Here is a 12437-nt window from a genome sequence, read left to right on the forward strand (position 1 = left end):
ACCAGCCAGAAAATGTAAAAAAGTGCGAGTTATAGTCCGGAAAATATGGCAGTTATTAGTATTCGAGCTAAATTAGCAGCGTAAATACATTTCATATTTCCAAAATGTTATACTTGTTTGTATCTTGTACAGCCAACTAGTCTTTATTCTGGACTCAGTACAATTTACCAAAAGAAGAGACATTCTACAGATGAAGTAAGCACAAGATAACTTACTGGAAGACACGGAATTATCATGAGAACCAGAACAAGAGAGCCTGATAACAGTCATGTGAAAATAACAGTTAAAAAGTATGTATGTATAATAGAAATAAAATATATTAGAATTAGTGTAACTCACTGTGATCCAAACAATAAATCAGCCATAGCTGATTAGTAAATATGACATGAGGTCTTGGAGTTTTTAATTTTCATTTTTTTCTTAGATCTGTTTCAATGTCACCATGGCAGCCTGTGTGTCTCAAACATCAGCTACACAACACAGCAAGTGTAAGTTCCACATACCTGTCTCACCACTTCATGTATGGTTTTGTACTTTAAACAATTATGACAAACCTGTTATTTTTTCTCCATAGCCATTTGGATAATTGGAGACAGCTACGTGAGGCGTGGTGCCCAGAGAGCTGCAGAGACAACCTTGGCCTCCCTGACGTCTGTGTCTCCTGGTTCGGTTGGGGTGGACCATCGACATACATACATGTGCCGACACTTTGCGCCCTGTTTTATAAAATGTAGTGTTAAAAATAAATGTTTTTGCTCAATTACTGGAATTTCTTTGGTTAAGACAAAAGTGAGGAATAATCATTTACAAGTTATTTGTACAACAGGCCCATTTTAAATCCCAACAGTTTCTTAGCAGACAATAGAAATGTGTTCTTTACTAACTTTACTTGGTTTAAAAATCTTACTAAAATAGTGCCGTATTGCAAAACCCAATCATACTTGTTATGTAAACATTAGCTTTGTAGATATTTTTTACAGATATGTATTTGTGTGCAACAAATCCAAACTTAAATAATTTGTCATTCTTTATTGAAAAACAACAAAATACAGTTATACAGAAGTGTGGGAAAATGATAATGTGAAAGTATTGCTATTTAAATGTAATCCTATTTCTCTTTAAAAAGAAAAACTCTAAAAATGTCCTGTACAGCATCATGACAGAAGAATGGTGGTCTGTCTGTCAGAATGTGCTGAACAGATTTGCTCTTTGAAGAGGAGTGTCATGTTTGGAGGAAGGTACTTAACCCAAGACATGCAGAATACAACACTGACCAAAAACTGATGGAAAAAATGATTTATTTATAAGGAGGAACTTAAGGTGCACAGATAAGTCTGTGGTTGGAACTGCAACAACAGCTCAGCATCTGGAGGAGGGAGAACACAGGTGAGCTTAGGTTCTGGTTTCAAAATCCATTGTAGGCAGGCAGAGGTGTTCAGCAGACTTACTGTGGTGGGTGTATGTGTTGGCTGGAGGAGGGAGAGGTAGAGAGCCGGGGGAAGCGCAGGAGAGGGAGCAGAGGTGGAGAGAAGCGGGGCGTCCTGGTGGATGGGGCAACGGGTGAGATGAGAGGTGGGTTATGGAGGGTGGTGATAAGGTCCGTGTGTTGAATATCCAAATCCTGGAGTAGAGGTCAGTATCCAATGAGGTCGACAGGAATCCTGAAGAATGGTAAATCCAATATAAGAGCAAAAACACTACGAAATAACATTAATCCTAGGAACACTAGAGGTAACACGAGTGGCTGGTTACTACCAAAACTGAGGCAATCTTCTGGCGTCAAATTGTGTCCTCCATCCACCTTAAATAGGAAAGCACCTCGCTGATCGCTGATCAGGAACGGCTGGGGTGGAGTCACCAGAACCATGAAGAACGTGTCTCCAGAGACAACTCGGGTCCTGGTACCGATCAGGAAGCGGACCTTATCACCCAGAGCTGCCAGGTCACGCTCAAAGCCTTCATGTTCACGCTGCATAGCCTGAACGCTGGCCAGGGGGTGGCCGTAGTTGTCTGTGTTCAGGGCCTGGTTCTTCTCCTCGATCCACTCTTTGGTCTCATCAGCGTCTCTGAGAAGACATCAGAACTCCGTCTGAGTGTGGGTCCAAACTCTACTGACCCGTAAGCGGCGCATAAGTGTGCGGGGTACCTGTGGAAGCGCTGCACCTCATGGGCGCTGCCCAGCATGTTGCTCCGGTCTTCAGCCAGCTGTTGCAGCGAGCGCCAGCGGTTGTTCAGCTCCTGGAGAGAAACCAGATGAAGGTGGACGCCAGCGGGCTGGACGCCGGACGAGGAAACCTGGAGACGGATCGCTCAGACAGGAAGGGAAGAGCTTCCTCTTACCTTGATGGAATTAAAGTTAGCCGTCGTCTGAACGCCCAACCGTACGGTCTGAGGTCAAAGGTCACAGGAAACACACACCAGTCAGCAGTCATACAGATGCATAAAGATAACTGTAGCCATGGCAACCAGCTGACATGTCCCCACTTTCACCAGCACCTGGTGCCTGCCGGGTCACCTGAATTCCTGTGTGATTTCAGCACGGTCGGCCGTGACTGCGGCCATCAGAGGTGACCTCTGATCAGCTGAATGAACTCACCTTCTAGGGTGACGCCGTCTTACCCCGGGTTTCCACGGGAGCCGTCAGCAGCACGTTACTGCAGCAGCACGTCTTGCTCGCGTAAGCTGCTGCTTGGCCCTTCCCACGAGACGCGAAGCAGCAGGGGAGCAGCTGTCACCGACCGAGCACGAAGTCACACGAGTGACTTCGTCAGTAAACACAACAACAAGCAGGAGAAAACTACAACATGGTTTGCGTTTTATGTTCTGTCCGTTTTATAATCGCCAATACGGACCTGAAAAACAAAGGAGAGCGCTATCTAGGTGATAACTTCTCACGGGGCCGCTCAGTTAGTAACTTTTTTTAAAAGTAAAGCAACCGGAAGGCAGTACGTTCTTTATTCTGAAAATCTCGGTAGCTTCTCTCCATTTCCGCGTCCGATTTCCTGTCTTTCCTTCCCCAAAAATGTCGAACTTGACCCGTTTCAGAGGCGTCGCGCGTAGAAAATAGAACCGGCGCGTAAGTGCTGCGACATGCTGCTCCTGAGACGCGGCCGACTCGAGCTGCCGACGGCTCCAGTGGAAAAGGTTCTGTTGACCACAGCGGTTCCTATCAGCAGCTATGACGTGCTGCTGCAGTAACGTGCTGCTGACGACTCCTGTGGAAAGCCGGGGTTAGAGTCGGCTTCATCCTGTAAACAAACAAATGAGTGGTAACAAAAACACCACGTCTGGTTCTGGTGGAGGCGGAGGACAACACGCACCTTTCCAGGAGCAGAACCCAGATGTTCTTGTTGCTACAAACAGAGACGAGCAGAGTTAACAAACCAGGAAGTGAGAGGGACCAGCTGCTGCAGACAGGTGACGCTCACCTGAGCCTGAACCATAGGAGCCTCCTCAGCCATCAGACCTTCTGACTCCAGTTCACATGCCACCTTGTTGATGTCCCTCAGGCGGGACTCGTTGGCCTTCAGGTCCTGCAGGACAAAAGCACCTGCTGATTATCACCTGAGCTGATCTGACAGCTGCTGCTGGAAGACGGAGAGGAGGAAAAGTCCGACCTTCTGGAAGTCGTCAAACTTCTGCAAGACCTCGACCTGCTCCAGGTCCGACCCGTCTCTCCATCCTCATTCAGCTAAAGACGCGAGTTCAAGTAAAACAACCTAAAGTCACACAAACACAAAGCAGGTGTGGAGATGTTCGCTCTGAGCTGGAGGTCGTTCCTCGGCTGTGAAGGGCACACGAACCTTGTTGGTGCTGTTGAGCAGCGTGAGGATGTTGCCCTTCTTCATGGTGACCTCTCCAGGACTCTTCTCCTGGTAGTCGTACAGAGCCAGAACCAGCTCCTTCCCGGTCTCATCGTCAGTTGGAGCCACTTGTTGCTGTCGGGTTAACAGGTCTGGTGTTAGAACGTGGTGGATAAGAATGTTCTGACGGGCCGAGGGTTCTGAACCAGCGAAGTGACCTGGACCCAAACAAAGTGAGCCAGAACCTGCAGACACCTCAGAAACATGTCAGGACCAGACCTGCTCTACCTTCCTCCATTATGGTCTCTCCTTTCTGGGTGACAGCCTTGATGCGAGGTTCATGACCTGTGATCTCAGCCTGCAGAGCCTGGTGCTTCTTCAGCAGGTTCTGGACACCAATCAGGTCCTTCCCTGAGGACACATGTTAGAGTTCAGCATTATGCAGTAGACAGACCAGTTTAACCCAGGGGTTTCTTTCTTCTACAATCTGCTCTTTAACTGTATTATTTCCTGCTATTTCAGCTGTTAACTTTATTTTTTCTGTAAGTGTTTTTCTCCCCAGAAGAAGCTACAATGATGTTCTGCTGAGCTGTGGTGGCCTCATGGAGGGGGCCATCGTCTAGCACACTGCTGCTAAACACTTAATCATTCTCCCTCTCCTGATAATAACATTTTACTTTCTTTGATGTAGGATGTACTACTGCTAGTTTACCCGTTTAATTATAGATTCACTAGGATAAATACAATAAAGTTTATCTCTCGCCAAATAGAATATTTACTAAGAAATCACAATGTAACGTGTGTGTGTGTGTAAAAGCCATGTGTAGTGTTTATTTATAAAGCATATGTTGTTGGATTTTATCCAGAATCGAAACTTTGAAAATATATAGTTTAATTACAGTTTGATTTATTTGACATCTGTATAATGTTTATTATTTTGTTTTTTCCCCCTAAATACCTAACGTTTTAGTTAACATGAATATTAGTCATTCATCCCAATACATGAAGTTACACATTTTAAATTTTAATAGGGGAAGACTGCAGGAGGGAGCAGTAAAATACAGGGGGTCCCCTGCAAAAACTAACTTTACGAGTCTGATGAAACTTGCTGGTATTCCCGCTGCTTCTTCGGTATACAGCGCCAACAAAAACAAAGAAACTTGGGATCTTGTCGGCGTGGCGGTGGGATTTAAGGGAAACACTGTATGCCCTATAGACTTCTCAACGAGCTGCAGTATTTCTCCGGTCAGCTCTGTCTCCGAGTTCCACTAGCGGTCAGCCCGCAGCAGTGAGGCGCCGCATCGGTCAGCCTGCCCGGCCTGACCGCTGGAGATTACCGGATGAAAGAATGGAGCACAGAAGTGTCCCCCCAAGCGGCGCGCCCCGTCATATTTCAACCCATTTTTATCTTAAATGCACTGGGTTTTACCCTATTACCCATCTAAATATGCCGTATTAATTATTTTACCGTATTTTACATTTAAATTTCATGGTTAAACAGTACATGCTACATGTTAAACTGATAGTTAGCTAGCTACTTCGGTAAACTCAGTTAGTTTAAAGGCAGCAGTGACATAAAATACAAATATAGATTTTAACTTACCGAAAAAAATGAAGTGGAGACTCCTTGGACGCTCTATTAGTGCAATTAATACCACAGCAAGTCATTTTGTCCAACAATTGCACCAATAATATCCAAAACAGAATTCACAAGCACAGAGACTCAAAATCCCGACACAGTTTCCAGGAGAGACCGAGGCTGTACTGAGGCCTTTCCACGGAGCTAGCTCTGTGGTCACGTGGGTCTGAGGCGGCGGTCACGTGTGTCGGATGCTCATTAATTATACAGAATTTTAGGCTTTCAATACACTTAAACAGAAGAGTGAGAAAAAAATTCACCCTCCTCAGAGTTGTCATGAGTATAAACTAGATAATTTAGACGAAAAACCATTTTTTGAACCAGGCTGTAAACATGTTTATTTCTGCTGTGAAAATGGCATTTTTAACATGGGAGTCAATGAGGATTTGCTTGCTTCTGGTACCAGCCCCCAGCGGATGAGGGTGGAACTGCAATTTTTCTTACTTCCGGGTTGGGACCATTTTCTGAGCGGCATTGTGGGGGCTTGGCGTTGAGGCATCTGGGAAGGGATCTCAAAACTGGATTATAGATGGCAGACAGTTGGTGTCGTAAACCACCACCTCTGTTCAAAGATGGTTGCTCACAGTGGACATAAATGGCTTCCTTTACTCCTATTTCAAACCATCTGTCCTCTCTGTCCAAAATATGAACGTTGGCATCCTCGAAAGAGTGACCTTTGTCCTTTAGATGCAAATGAAATGCTGAGTCCTGTCCCATGGAGGTGGCTCTTCAATGTTGTGCCATGCGCTTGTGAAGTGGCCGTTTGGTTTCTCCGATGTAGAGGTCTGGGCATTCCTCGCTGCACTGTACAGCATACACCACATTGTTCAGTTTGTGTTTAGGAGTTTTGTCTTTTGGGTGAACCAGTTTCTGTCTGAGTGTGTTGCTGGGTCTGAAGTACACTGGTATGTTGTGTTTGGAGAAAACCCTCCTGAGTTTCTCTGATACACCGGCTACATAGAGGATGACAAGGTTGTTGCGTCTGTCTTTCTTATCCTCCCTCGCTGATGTCTGGTCTTCTTTTCTGTGCATCTTTGCTGACTTTATAAAAGCCCAATCAGGATAGCCACATGTTTTAAGTGATTCCTTTATATACTGTATGTGTGTTCCTTCTTTTTCCCTTCCGGCTTAGAGGGAACATGTTCTGCCCGGTGGTGTAAGGTCTTGATTACTCCAAGTTTGTGTTCCAGTTTGTGAGTCGAAGAGGAGGTACTGGTCCGTGTGTGTGGGCTTCCGGTACACTTCAATGTTGAGGTTGCCATTTTCTTCAAAGTGCACAGTGCAGTCCAGGAAAGGCAAGCAGTTGTCCTTTATGTTTTCCCTGGTGAACTTAATGTTTTTGTCCATGGCGTTGATGTGCGTAGTGAAGAATTCCACTTCTTGTGTTTTGATTTTGACCCAGGTGTCATCCACATATCTGTACCAGTGGCTGGGTGCTCTCCCTTTACAAGAGCCAAGAGCCTTTCTTTCCACTTCCTCCGTGTAAAGGTTGGCTACAATAGGTGACACGGGGGAGCCCATGGCGCAGCCATGTTTTTGTCTGTAGAAACCTTTGTTGTATTTGAAATATGTAGTGGTGAGGCAGAGGTCTAACAGTGTGCAAATCTGATCGGGTGTGAAGTTGGTCCTGTCCTCCAAGGTGCTGTCTTCTTGTATTCGTTTTCTGACAGTCTCCACTGCCTCCGTAGTGAGTATGCAAGTGAAGAGGGAGACTACATCAAAGGACACCATGGTTTCATCTGGATCCAGGGTAAGTTTCTGGACCTTACCCTCTGGACTTTACCCTCTGAAACTGCCATTTTTGTGTCAGCCAGCAAACAGATTGTCTCCCCAAGTGAATCAATTACATTACATTAAATTACATTCTGATGTCATGGTCTGCGTCCTGCGTCCCCCTCATGTGTTCTCCAGCCCCCTCTAGGTTCCCCTTATTTGTCTCCTTGTGTTTCTCATGTGCCTCCTTGTGTTCCCCAACCCCTCCAGGTGTCCCTCATGGATCCCCCTCATGTGTACCCAAGCTTCCTGTGCCCCTGTTTGTCCCCAGCTCCCTCCCGGTCTCCCTCAGGTCTCCCCTAGCAGTGGCAGCTCCAGAATTTTTTTCTGCAGGTGCTATGAAGGAGCTAGTCTTTTTATTGAGGGTGCTATGAAGGAAGTGGTCATGCGTACATATTGTTCTCTAAAACACCTTCAACACTAGCAGATACACATGCGTGCACAAAACCTCAACAACACCTGAAACAATCATCAATATGCATCATAAACATATGAACAATCGCTGACTTTTCCATGAAATCATAAACACATACAGCCACACAGAAAACCATCTATAATATTGCAAGGTTAGCTAACATTAGTGTTAGCATTTCCAGCAGCTAAACCCTCGACTGCTGCGGCGGTTGAGGGTTGACTCTTCATCCAGATCCGTAGGTTTTTGTGGGTCTGAGATCACTTCCAAAAATTCATTCGTTTCTGACTGAACCTGTGGAAATTTGGGCAACAAAAACCGATCCATTTTACCACTAGCTCTACCTTTCACTCGTTCGCAGGTGGAAAATGAGGTCAAAGGTTAACTTCAATTACCTGTTTTGGTTTAAGTTTTTACTATCTATATGATAATTCACTGATTATTTTTGTTATGTATGTTAAATATTATCACATCCACATGTTAAATTAAAATTAAATTGTAAAAAAAAAACTATCTAATATTTACTTGGGGGTGCTATGGGGTGCAATGACTAATCCAGGGGTAGCTATAGCGCCCCCTAGCGCCCCCCTGGCACCGCCACTGTCCCCTAGTCACCCCTCTATAGTTTTTCTATAGGTTCAGCTTTTCATTTTATTAGTCTCCTTTAGTGTGTGTTTCCTTCCCCACTTGTTAATTTGTTTCCCTTACTCCTCAGGTAAATAGTTATTTATTCTTTGGTTCTCCTGTGCCCTTAGTCTTTTAGGTTTATTATTTATTTTGAGCTTTATAGGTTAGGGTTTATCCCCTCTGCTTGGTTTTCCCTTCCGTCGTCGTCGTCTTCCTCTGCTTATCCGGGTCCGGGTCGCGGGGCAGCATCTCGACTAGGGAGCTCCAGACCGTCCTCTCCCCAGCCTTCTCCACCAGCTCCTCCGGCAGGACCCCAGGGCGTTCCCGGACCAGATTGGAGATGTCACCTCCCCAGCGTGTCCTGGGTCGACTCGGGGGCCTTCTGCCGGCAGGACATGCCCAAAACACCTCCCCGGGGAGGCGTCCAGGAGACATCCTGACCAGATGCCCAAACCACCTACACTGGCTCCTTTTGATCCGGAGGAGCAGCGGTTCAACTCCAAGTCCCTCCCGAATGTCCGAGCTCCTCACCCTTTCTCTAAGGCCGAGCCCAGCCACCCTACGGAGGAAACTCATTTCGGCCACTTGTATCCGTGATCTCGTTCTTTCGGTCAGTACCCAAAGCTCATGACCATAGGTGAGGATTGGGACGTAGATCGACCGGTAAATTGAGAGCCTGGCTTTCTGGCTCAGCTCCCTCTTCACCACGACAGATCGGCTCAGCGTCCGCATCACTGCAGACGCCGAACCAATCCACCTGTCGATCTCCCGATCCCTCCTACCCTCACTCCTGAACAAGACCCCGAGATACTTAAACTTCTCCACTTGAGGTAGGACCTCTCCCCCGACTCGGAGTTGGCAAGCCACCGTTTTCCAGTTGAGAACCATGGTCTCAGATTTGGAGGTGCTGATCCTCATCCCAGCCGCTTCACACTCGGCCGCAAACCTACCCAGCAAGAGCTGAATGTCAGAGCTGGATGAAGCTAGGAGGACCACATCATCCGCAAAAAGCAGAGACGAGATTCTCCTGCCACCAAACTCAACACACTCCACACCACGGCTGCGCCTAGAAATTCTGTCCATAAAGCTAATGAACACAACAGGTGAAAAAGGGCAGCCCTGGCGGATTCCAACCCTCACTGGGAACAGGTCCGACTTACTACCGGCTATGCAGACCAAACTCACGCTCCTCTGGTAAAGGAACTGAATGGCCCTCAAGAGAAAGCCACCCACCCCATACTCCTGGAGAGTCCCCCACAGGGTGCCCCTGGGGACACGGTCATAAGCCTTCTCCAAATCCACAAAACACATGTGGATTGGTTGGGCAAACTCCCATGCCCCCTCCATCACCCTTGCAAGGGTATTGAGCTGGTCCACAGTTCCACGGCCAGGACGAAAACCACATTGCTCCTCCTCAATCTGAGATTCAACTATCGATCGGACCCTCCTCTCCAGTACCTTGGTGTAGACCTTTCTAGGCAGGCTGAGGAGTGTAATCCCCCTATAGTTGGAACACACTCTCAGGTAGGGATGGGTACCTTTGACATTTGAATCGATCCGGTACTAATTACCGGTACCTACGAATCGATACCGGTACTTAACGGTACCAATTTTCGATACTTTTGAGTGTTTATTATTTTAATTCTCTTTTATAATTAATATATATTTTTCTCAATATATAACCATATTTGATAAATATCACGATAAATAACATACAACTGTTTGTATTTTAACATCGCCCTTGTAGTTTTATAAGCTGATAATTAAACTGAAGCAATCATCTTTACTGTGAACTAAATTTACTGTGTATCTTCACTCCTTTTACCGTCCTTTTTCATTTGATTTTTCCTACTGGGAAGTTAGAATTTCCGAGGAGAAAGCGAACGCACCATTAGCTGATAACAATGGTAGCAATGGAAGCTAACATATCAAGCTAACGATATCTTAAATAAGTTTATTTAGCTGCTGGAGCAAATTAAAACGATGCCTCACACTTAGATCGTCACTGGTTTCGTCTTCACCCGTCACATTTAGTAAAGTGAAGCCAAACTTTAGAGCGCGTTCATGTTGTTCTAGTCGGAAATTCGGAGTTCCGAGGAGAAAGCGAACGCACCATTAGCGAAACGGAAGCTAACATATCAAGCTAATTATATTTACCTACCGGAGCAGATTAAGATAAGGATGTCTCACTTAGATAGTTGTCGCTGGTTTCATCATCCAGTTACCCATCACATTTAGTGAAGTGGACCCAAGCTTTAGCCTGCGTTCTCTCTACCATGCTGCTCTGTTTACAACTGGTTCACAGCAAGCGACGACAAAACGCTCTTGCGCATGCGCAGCTGTCTTGGCAAGTTCTCGTTATGAAGGACGGGTACCGAAACGAGGCACCGTTTGAAATGACGTGAATCGGTGCTCGGTCGGTACTATGGAATTCGGTCGGTACCTTAAAAAGTACCGAATTCGGTACCCATCCCTACTCTCAGGTCACCCTTCTTAAAGATGGGGACCACCACCCCGGTCTGCCACTCCACAGGAACTGCCCCCGATGACCACGCAATGTTGCAGAGATGTGTCAACCATGACAGCCCTACAACATCCATAGCCTTGAGATACCCAGGACGAACCTCATCCGCCCCCGGGGCTCCGCCGCTGTGTGGTTGTTTGACTACCTCAGCAAATTCTGCCCCCGAGATTGGACAGTCCATCCCCAGGTTTCCCGGCTCTGGTTCCTCCTCGGAATGCGCATAGGTGGGATTGAGGGGCTCCTCAAAGTATTCCTTCCACCGTCCAACTATAGCCCCAGTTGACGTCAGCAGCTCCCCATCCCCACTGTAAACAGTATGAGCGAGTTGCTGCCTTCCTCTCCTGAGGCGCCGGATAGTTTGCCAGAACCTCTTTGGAGCCGATCGATAGTCTTTCTCCATGGTCTCACCAAACTCCTCCCACGCCCGAGATTTTGCCTCGGCAACTGCCACTGCTGCACCCCGCTTGGCTATCCGGTACCTGTCTGCTGCCTCCGGAGACCCACAGACCAGCCTCCTTCTTCAGCCAGACGGCTCCCTGAACCTCTGGTGTCCACCAGCGGGTACGGGGGTTGCCACCACAACTGGCACCGACCACTTTGCAACCACAGCTAGCAACAGCCACCTCAACAATTGCAGAGTGGAACAAGGCCAACTCGGAGTCAATGTCCCCCACTGTTCTCGGGACGCGGTCAAAGCTCTGCCAGAGGTGGGAGTTGAAGACCGTCTTAACAGGTTCTTCTGCCAGGCGTTCCCAGCAGACCCTCACTATGCGTTTGGGTCTGCCAGGACGCGGCATCTTCCCCTGCCATCTGATCCAACTCACCACCAGGTGGTGATCAGTTGACAGCTCCGCTCCTCTCTTCACTCGGGTGTCCAAAACATACAGCCGCAGGTCAGATGATACTACTACAAAGTCTATCATCGACCTGCGATCTGGCCTGCCCTGGTACCAAGTGTACCGATGCGCATCTTTATGGTCGAACATGGTGTTCGTTATGGCCAAACTGCGGCTTGCACAGAAGTCCAATAACAAAACACCACTCGAGTTCAGATCAGGCGGGCTGTTCCTCCCAATCACACCCCTCCAGGTCATGCTGTCATTTTCCACGTGAGCAATGAAGTCCCCCAGCAGGACAATGGAGTGCCCTGATGGAGCACTATCTAGCACTCATCCCAGGGACTCCAGAAAGGGTGGGTCCTCTGAATTGATATTTGGCCCATAAGCACAAACAACAGTCAGAACCCGTTCCCCGACCCGAAGGCGCAGGGAAGCTACCCTCTCGTCCCCCAGGGTAAACTCCAACACACAGGCAGAGAGTCTTGGGGCTAACAAAAAGCCAACCCCAGCCCTCCACCTTTCACCCGGAGCAACTCCAGCAAAGGAGAGTGTCCAACCCCTCTCAAGGACTTGGGTTCCAGAGCCAATGCTATGTGTCGAGGTGAGTCCGACTATATCTAGCCGGTACCGCTCAACCTCTGCCACAAGCTCCTGCTCCTTCCCCGCCAGCGAGGTGACGTTCCATGTCCCAAAAACCAGTTTTCTTGTCCGGGGATCGGACCGCCAAGACTCCCGCCTTGGTCTGCCACCTGATCCACATTGCACCGGACCCTTCATGTTCCTCTTGCGGGTGGTGGGTCCACAGTTGGATGAGCCCATG

General features: G+C 47.5%; 1 protein-coding gene across 1 annotated transcript; it reads right to left on the reverse strand.

Annotated features, from left to right (window-relative positions):
- Positions 1-1168: 1168 nt before the first annotated feature.
- LOC139068867 (uncharacterized) lies at positions 1169-4017 on the reverse strand. Its single transcript, XM_070549359.1, has 9 exons — positions 3804-4017; positions 3618-3719; positions 3429-3533; positions 3321-3353; positions 2341-2388; positions 2147-2238; positions 1756-2066; positions 1449-1661; positions 1169-1366 (listed from the first exon to the last, which is right to left on the reverse strand). The coding sequence occupies exons 3-9, from the start codon at positions 3459-3461 to the stop codon at positions 1302-1304; spliced, it is 795 nt and encodes a 264-aa protein (XP_070405460.1). The 5' UTR covers positions 3462-3533; positions 3618-3719; positions 3804-4017; the 3' UTR covers positions 1169-1301.
- Between the last annotated feature and the right edge of the window lie 8420 nt (positions 4018-12437).

Source organism: Nothobranchius furzeri, chromosome 3 (genome assembly GCF_043380555.1).
Source record: "Nothobranchius furzeri strain GRZ-AD chromosome 3, NfurGRZ-RIMD1, whole genome shotgun sequence".
Classification (NCBI taxonomy): Eukaryota; Metazoa; Chordata; class Actinopteri; order Cyprinodontiformes; family Nothobranchiidae; genus Nothobranchius; species Nothobranchius furzeri.